The sequence below is a fragment of the Martes martes genome, assembly GCF_963455335.1.
Source record: "Martes martes genome assembly, chromosome: 17".
Classification (NCBI taxonomy): Eukaryota; Metazoa; Chordata; class Mammalia; order Carnivora; family Mustelidae; genus Martes; species Martes martes.
In genome coordinates, this window is record NC_137905.1 from 34082880 (window position 1) to 34091887 (window position 9008).

Below are 9008 nucleotides of genomic sequence, written 5' to 3' on the forward strand. Positions count from 1 at the left end.
GAGTACAGAGCTCACCCAGCATTTGAACAGGAAGTGAAACTTAGTCACTGTTGAGGTGGAAATCGTAAGACCACACATTTCTCAAGTATCCCAACTTCTCTCATTTTGGAGAGCATATTTGTCTTAACTGAGGGTGCTTGAGGACTAAGGCAGAGCCACTAATTTTTGCAGTAGGACCTGTGAGAGCATGTTGTGAGCCCTCCCGTGAGCTCTCCATGCTGTGCGTCTCTAGGACAGTAAAACACTGGCCAGGGTTGGGGAGGGGGACAGTATTTTAGTCTAAGCCAGTAGTGAGTACTGTTGCAGGGGATACTCTCTCACCCCGAGCTAAGTTTAGCTGCTTTTTGCCCATTGACTGGTTTTCTACAGTTTGGCTTTGGCCCTCTTTTCTTCTGTATCATGAAAGTCAGTAAAGGTTCATGCAGATAACTGAGAGCAGTTGGATACAATGCCAGCCAGAGGGATATTTTGACAGACTCTTGGAATGGGGTCCACACAGGCCTTCTTTGGGATGGGGCAGAGCCTCGTGTCCCTGCCACACCCTCTGCTTCCAACCCTCTCTTTGGAACTTGTGTCGCCAGTCTCTCTGTCCTACTGATTATGATATGAGTGTGAAAAATTCCTGGATGGTAGGATACATTAAATACAGGTTTATGGCCTACTCTTAATTTCAGGAGCAAATGAGTTGAACTTTTTTATATTTAAAAAATAGCTAAGGTCAGTTTTTACATTGTATTTGCCTTAGTTATGTATGTTCCTTGTTTTTTATTTTTATTTTTATTTTTTTTTTTCCTACCCAGTGAGTCAGTACATTAAGTCTTCTTGAGTCAGTAAAGGTTCTCCTAACTCTCCAAGTGAAACATTTGGGGGTAGTTTCATTTATTTGAACATCTGGGAAGATAGCCTTTTTCTGAATGTGTATTCCACTTATTCCATGAACAGAACAGCACTTCTTAACTCAGCTCCAGGAGCTTGGAATATTATCTTTAACTCCTGCCCGGATGGTCTTTGGAGAAAGAATTGCTTCTCATGATGACAGGTACGAAAGGCTGTTTTCCTTCCTGAGATGGGTGAGGGGTGCTGAGGAGCCCACCACCTGCTCCATTGGACAGTTCATGGTGCTCTTGGACCCCTATGCATAAAGGGCTTAAAAGATACAGGGGTTTGAGAATTTTAATGTTTATGGTCATTAAGGTTATATACTCACTCAGTGGATTATTATTTTTTTTTGCTATATGGGTTTAGGAACATCACCTTAAGTCTGTTTGGTTAGAATGTTTGTTTATATGCTTGTTTGTATTCTTAATAAAACATAATTGAGAATCCATAAGTAAAAGCAGACATTGAGTTCTCTTTTTTGATGCATACTAAAAGTAATGTTTGAGTAAAGTTTGTCTTGTCTTAGGGTGTCAGCCTCAAGAATGTTTTTCAAACATCTCCTCCTGGATTCATCTCCTCCTGGTTGATTTTGGCCAGTGACTTAGTTTGTCATTGCCATACCTGAGCCCTCAGTACTTCTTCCATGTAATAAAAGATGGTCTCAGCTGACGCAAAGTGTGATAAGAGTAAGCTGCATTTCTTAGGTTGGTGGGTCACTCAGAAAGCAGGTGTTAGTGCATTGGAGACAATAGGCTTTAATCTGCACTTTTACATTTTTTTCTAGCAGCCTTACTGAGCACCAAACCAAGTACAATGCACAGAGCTAGGCTCTGGGGACACGTGATTCAGACACATGTTCTGCTGTAAGGAGCTTGTGATTTAAAGAAGGCACACAAATATATAAGGTGGGGTGGGTTGTTGTGGTTGAATAAGAGAAGGTCCCAAACATGACCAGTGGCGTGACAGCCAGTTTTTCAAACCCTCCTCTTTGGAGTGAATTCAGTAGTAGCAACCTTTACCAGTATCTGGGAACCTAAGTAGTGGCCTCTTGTTCTTTCCACTCCCGCATTCACCCCCTTTATGGTATTCTGGCCTGAAGCACTTAGAATGTGCTGGTGGTTTTGCCTCAGTATTCCATCAGAATGGTCCCCCCACATTGAAGACAGTGTTTAGCTTGTAACCCAACTTAGTGAATGATAGTCAGATGGGTGAGAGATGAAAAGAGGAGAGCCCAGCAGTAGGGAGTTGGGGGAGAGACTAGGGATGACAGCAGACGTTCCTTAAGCAAAAGGTTCGGAGGGCCTTCTCACTGACAGCCCCTTGTCCTTCTCCAGGCTGGAATGAGAGGCCAAATCAGATGGGAAGAATCAGAGTTGATGTGAGAGAATAGCATGAGAGGAAGTGGAAAGAGAACAGCACTTCGGGTGGGGCAGGGGTGAGGAAGTACTGGGAGACCAGGTCCCACTCCAGTTCCGTGATACTGGCCTCAGACCCTGCAGTGCTCGGGTGGAGGGTCAGGTGGACTGCAGGGCTTGTGAAGAGCCTTCAGATCTCTAACACTGTAGCTGCACACCTGCAGAATTTGAAGTCCTGTGCAAGTATGCAGACTACATAAGCTTGTGCTTAATTTATTATGACTCTGGGTTTTTAGCAGACGTGGATCTATGTCTTGATTCATGCACTCAGAAGCCTTAACTACTTTTGTTAATACCTATGAGTGAACCTCATCACTTACAACTCATGCCAGCTAGGAATAGTTTATAAAATATTCAGTAATAAATCAAAATGTATATTCATACTTTCCAAGGCATCCTAAGACTTCTGAAACTAATGAGGCTGGTTTTTTAATTCCTTTGAAGTTTTCACTCTCACTAATAAAAGCAGTTGTTCGCACCTTCAATTCTAGTGATTCTTTTAATGTATTGTTTGTTGTCTTTGTCTGCATTGCCTTAGACAGATGCGGTCACCCTGACTGAGGGATAAAACTCAACATTATTATCCTCACAAATCTCTCATTAAGAGGGTTTGAGCATGAGTAATCTGCCGCAGTGAACTAGAATTCTCAATATTGAATTCGTACCCTTCCTTATCACCAGTGCAGCTTCTCGTAAATGGCATTTGAGTGAATCTGTAACTTGGGCTAAACACAATAATAGTTGTAGACATCAGAAGTCCGAGCAGAAGATGTGAACCTGTGGGTTTTTGTTTTTGTTTTTTTAATGCAAGGCTGATTGTACCAAGCAGCTGACCTCAGAACCAGAGTACTGTAGCTTAGCAACCAAAACTTGAATAGTGATTTCATAGGTTTGTCACTCGAATTTATTCTCAACTTTAGTCCTCATGGATCATCTGATGACCACTATCAGTTGAAACAGATAGAAACAACTTTTCTAGAAAAATGTGTGAATCATGGTTGAGATCATTTTTAAAAAGACAATAATATTGTATGAAAACCAAACCTTCATTATGATCACACTAATAATTTCAGAGGTATTCAGTATTTCAGATTGATCTTCAGCTGACAAGGACTTAACTTTTCTACCTCCTAGCCATAGTTAAATTCTTTGGTGATTTTCCTATGAAGAGGAAATCCTTCTGTTTTCTTATAACATAGCTTCTGTAAGCCAGGAATGCCTGCTTGCCCATTTTAACCTCTTATATTACTATAGGTTTCTACTACACTTAGCGGACAAAACTGGTGGCATAATTGTAACAAATGATAACTTCAGAGAATTTGTGACTGAGTCACTCTCTTGGAGAGAAATTATTACAAAAAGGTAATATTTTCTTCTTTGTCTTTGGTAAAGTGTTTTTTGTTGTTCATTGTTCGGTTTTGTTTCGTGTCCACCTTGGCCCTGCAGAAAGCAGTATAGGGAAATAAGAATAATCCCCATCCCGTACTATGGCTGGTCCCTCTAGGTAAGTGGGGGTCCCAGTACAAAGCTACAAAACCAGCAGGGGATGTATAGGCACGCTGTGGTGGCTGCAGGGTGTCTTTGAGAGATCGGTGTTCCCTGACAGGAGGCAAGAGGCCCATGTTTATGGTGTGGTTAACTCTTGTTAACAGTGTAGTGAAGCAGAAGTGGCCCCTACCTTGGCCTTGCCCTGGATGCTAGGGGAGACTTTGGCAACTCACTGGGCATCCGTACTTGACCAACCATGAAATACAAAGGTTGGATTTAATGACAGCTGTGATTCCAGCAAGACATCAGGACCAAAATCAATCTGCTGGTTGAGTTTTTATTTCTTGGGAGTGGGAAGCATATTTGTGCTTTTTAATCTGTGATGCTTTTCTTGACCTTTTACCACAATAGTTAAATCACATACATTGAAACTATGTTTGATTATCATCCAGAATAAAGTCAAGAGTAGAGCATTCACAGACGTGTTTTATTTGTGATGATACTCTGAATGTGTCCGCCTGCCTAAAGATCAGTGAACACTGGGTTCCAGGACTTCTCGTTAACAGGCATCATCTGATCGAGTTACCTAACAGCACCAGTCTGTGATGGTGCCACGGAGGAGGCCCGTATGCCACAAATCTAAAAACGTAAATCAGCATACCTCAAGCTGTGTGTTAGTAGTAGTGTGTAACAGCTACAACTGGCTATTTACCTCTGTTGGGGTTTCACAGTTGCCCCTTGTCTGATATTTGTATTTTGCTAAATCATTAGAGGATTTTGGAAAAAAATTCTTTACTGTAAAATGCCCAGGTGTGAGTTAACTACTCTCTGCATTTTGACTCACATGCTGTTAATAAGCTGTTCATGAGAGCTGAACTGAGAATTGGTCTTTGACCTTCTGGGCACACTTAACAAGCCATCAATCTTCGAGGACATGTTTCTGTTGGATCTTTGCCCTGGACTCATTGTCAGTATTTATTGGACACTCCTCTGTGTGTGAAAGGTCTAAATGCAGTCAGGACTCATGTTTGTACACCAACCCATTGCCTTCAGAACTCACAAAACAAGGCAGAAACTGAGGGCTAGACAACCAACGCAAGCACTTGGCCTTCTTTTCTTTCTTATATCTTGCCCAGACTTACTAAATCATACTGAACTGATCTCAGATTTTCTTTCCTCATAGATCATATTGTTTTGTTGTTTTAAGAGGTTATCTTCAGTGGGTTTGCCTGTAGACACAACTATTCAAAACAAAAGTAAAACCTTTGTTGTGCACCTGCTGTGTCCTAAGCTGACAGTCTTTAAATCTTGTTTTCAAAGTTGTATTAGGAGAAGAAGCTGCTTCCAAAAGCCCAGATAAAAAAAGTCTGCAAGTCTCATTAAGAAATGTGAGGGCCAACTGATTAAAGTTTCTTACTTTATTGAATTTGTATCCAAGAGAGCAATTCAGATGGTTTAACTTGGTTATTTTTTTCCGTTAGGCAATTAAGCAGCCTTATAATTTTATAGGTGACTGTTGCCTTGGAATTAGGTGGCCACTGCTACTTTCTTCTCAGTTCCTGCAGCAGTAAAAACTTCATGTTTTCTCCAGCATTGTAATCACACTCTGTTGTAGATTGCTTCAATATACCTTCGTTGGGGATATATTTATGGTTCCTGATGACCCTCTGGGAAGAAGTGGACCTCGATTAGAAGACTTTCTTCGGAAGGAAGTCTTCCTTAGGTATTTGCTTTTTTCACACTGTTTTGTATTTACAGACTTGTTTCACTTCTTTGTGCTTTAGTGTAAGTGATGTCTCTGAAGGACTGAAGATGGCACTTTTAAAATTTTTATTAGCCTTATACTTGGTGCTGGTGTAGTATTTTTGAAAAGCTAATCAAACACGCACCTTAAAGACCAGTTCTTCTTTTGTGATCCTTTAGGCTTTAATCCTAGGACAGGATTTAATTTAATTTAATCCTAGGACAGGTCTAAAAAGACCACAGATTTTGCTGGCAGTCACTTATTAGCAAATGCCACTTAGGTTCGTTTTGACGTGTGAATATTCTTTTATATTCATTTTCGAAAATCATTTGCTTTTTTAAGTTGTTATGCTGCTGTTAATTTATTTACTATTCAGGAATCACTACCTGGGGAACTCTTTATCTCAAAGGAGAAGCTGGTATTTCATATTCTTCTGAAATTGATTTGATAGTGTGGGTTTTCTTTATTGTAGTTTGGGTTTTTGTTTTGTTTTTTTAAAGATATGTTGCTAGTGGTTGTTTCTGTTTTCAGAATTCTCAGGTAATGGACATTGTTAACTAAAGTATTCTGTGTGCCCAGCTGGCAGATAGTATGACCCAGTGACAGCTGATCTTTTTTATTTATAACCAGATCCCTTTGGAGTTCTAGGTTTGGATTTGGGAGTAGTTCACAGAGAGGTACTTCTACAGAGGAGACCAATGTAATTTCAGCTCCCTGGTCTGAGAAATCATTTCTCCTTTGAGCCTTTGGGTTTTATTACACAGATGAGGGCTTACTTCCCAAGGTTCTGCTTCTCTCCTTACACCAAGGGAATAGCAGCCATTTTAACATCCGCTGAGTGTTGTTGCATCGCTGCTGGGCTTTTAAGACCTGGTGCCTGTGTGCAGGCATCGGGGCCCATGGATCAGACTTCACGGGAAGACAGTTCTCTGACTCCTTCCACACCTCAGCAGCTTGGCAGCAGGGTCTGTACTGCCTGTACACTTTAATCGTTCTTTATAGTGTGTTAACTAATTGAGTAAGAAGTTAATAATAATAACCCCTCACAGAGGGTCTAGTTTTTGAAGTTGGGAAAAGTGTTCAGCCAGCCTCATTTCTTGGCTGCAAGTCCGAGTCACCTGGGAAGCTGCTTAATGAGACAAATGCCCTTTTCACACACACACATACCCAGAGAACATGTAGGTGTGGGCCCCAACACCTCGCCCAGACTGGTGATGGGGGAGGGGGTGGAGACTACAGGAATCGGAAGTGGCTGCCTCTCCCCAAAGGAGTCCCTTTTTCTAAGCCCTTTCATCCAGGGCCCCACACAGAATTAGAGTCCCCAGAAGAAACTCAGGCTTAGAGCCAACAGTTGGCTGGGGTCAGTTCTCATAGCTGCAGATCTGGGATGGCGGGGTAGCTCATGAAGAGCTATCACTCACCGTCATGACCAGTTGGGGGTGGTACAGGCGTCATCCCCGTGGACCCGTCTGTGGGCAGGTTGCCTTCAAAGGTCATGGAGCAGCACAGCCTCAAGGTCAGCAGCAGGTCATTTTTGACAGCTTTCTCATCTTTTCTAACCCAACTCACCACACTCATTCTGTTCACAGAGATATGCAGCCCCTACTCAATGCCTTGCCAAATGTGGGCATGTTTGACCCCAACTTCAGAGTCCCCGGCACCCAGGCAGCCAGCACCAGTCACCAGCCTCCCGCCCGGATTCAGGGCACCCCGCCCAGCCACTGGCTTCCTCAGCAGCCCCGCTTTCCAGTTCTGCCGAACCTTCCCAGTATGCAGCAGAGTGTGCCCATGCCGGCACAGAGGTCTCCTGCGGAAACCAGCGAGCTGAGGGAAGCCCTTCTGAAGATCTTCCCTGACTCAGAGCAAAGACTGAAAATTGACCAGATACTGGCGGCCCATCCGTACATGAAAGACCTGAACGCACTGTCTGCCATGGTATTGGACTGAAGGTCACACTCTAGCTCATGTCTGCACGTGGCAGCAGGAAGCGACATAATGTGAAGAGACCGATTTCCCAGTGGAAATGCTGTTGTAGTATATAGAAAACAGATGTTTTGTGTATTAAAAAATCTGGGTTTTCAAAACCAGCTTTTTCTATATATAAATTATGCTGCTATTACAGATTTAACATTTTCTGTAAAAGGAAAGTACATTTTCTGCCTGTTCAGAACTGTTTAATAGCAGTTACTCTTGAGTGTATTTACATTTTTATGTTTTTTAAACTATTTTCCTTAAAGCTGAAAATATTGACAAATGGATATGATTAGCCTTTCTAAATAAAAAAAAAAAAAAGAGTTGCTTTCTTAGGGAAAGCAAGACCTCTTAAAGTATATTTTCTTGAGATGACTATGTAACGTCCACTAACATGAAGTGTGCTCACCACACCCAGCCTCCTCTGCCCTCACCCCTGAATTAGAGTCATACGAGTAGCTTTTGCTCCTGTGAGTCTTTTGTTGGAGCCATTTGTGAGAGGGGGCAGGTAGTGCCACTAGATGGCACCTGTGCCTAGCCGTTGTTAATGACCAGGGCACAGTTAGACTCCCAGAATGTCAGGGCAAGAAGAGATTCTAGAACTCATGTAGTCCCACCCTACTTCCCCCGCCCCCAACAGAAGAGGGAACTGAGGCTCAGCATGCTTGCGTCCACACAGCCCAGGTCCACAGCTGTGGAGCAGCTGGGCAGGGACCAGACTCTTTGTCCAGTGCTCTGACTCGCTCACCAGGCTGAGGCCTCACTATTGAGTAGAAGTCATGTCTTAGCCTCTGAAAATAATATGATGGGATGTGAGGAAATTCCATGAAGAACCCCATTGTTACACATAATTTTGTGTCCACAACCTCTATGCGAAGTTCGTTCAGCTTTGCCAAAAAGTGGTTTTCTATTCTCAAGAATGACCCAAGCCAATAAATAGCATTAGTAGCTGCCGTGGGGGCTCAGCCCCTTATTTATTTCTCCTGGATTTGTCTTTTTAGTGTTCTCAGCCGTCTTTCCAGTGAGTCTGTCTCGGCATTGGTATCTTAGTATTGTGTTTTCAGTGCTCAGATTCTGTGTCAGTGAAGTTCTTTTCCTGGGTAATTATACGTAACATCTCTACTGTTCTCTGGACTTCCAAAGGGCTTTGTATTTTCTACCTTTCTCTTCCCCGGCTGCTCACGGTCAATTTTGTGTCTGCCCTGTGGGTCGTGCCCCTCCCAGCCCCCAGAAACAGCTGCTGTGGACCTGGGGCCAGTCTGTTCTTCATGGTGAAGGGACTTTGTTGGCCACGAGCAGAGCTGGTGCCTCCCCAGGAGCCTCCCTCCCGGTGTGTACGACCCTTGCTTCCCTCAGGGGATGAATCCAGAGTCCTCCAGGTGGCTGGACTTGTATTTTTCAATCATGTTTTCTCTCTAGATGCCTTTAAGATGCCTCCTAATGGGGAACTGGTTGTCAGCTGCCGCTTGGGGGCAGGTGGCCAGAGTCACCCACCAGCTGTAGGTTTGGAG

General features: G+C 43.2%; 1 protein-coding gene across 1 annotated transcript in view; it reads left to right on the forward strand.

The window, feature by feature from the left end:
* The window catches only part of N4BP1 (NEDD4 binding protein 1), a 44064-nt gene extending 35614 nt beyond the window's left edge, over positions 1–8450 (forward strand). The window contains exons 4-7 of the mRNA XM_080828036.1: positions 943–1039; positions 3549–3656; positions 5398–5505; positions 7116–8450. Of these exons, the coding sequence (XP_080684162.1) occupies positions 943–1039; positions 3549–3656; positions 5398–5505; positions 7116–7473 (671 nt within the window). The 3' untranslated portion in view covers positions 7474–8450. The remainder of the gene's footprint in view (positions 1–942; positions 1040–3548; positions 3657–5397; positions 5506–7115) is intronic.
* The last annotated feature ends 558 nt before the right edge of the window (positions 8451–9008 follow it).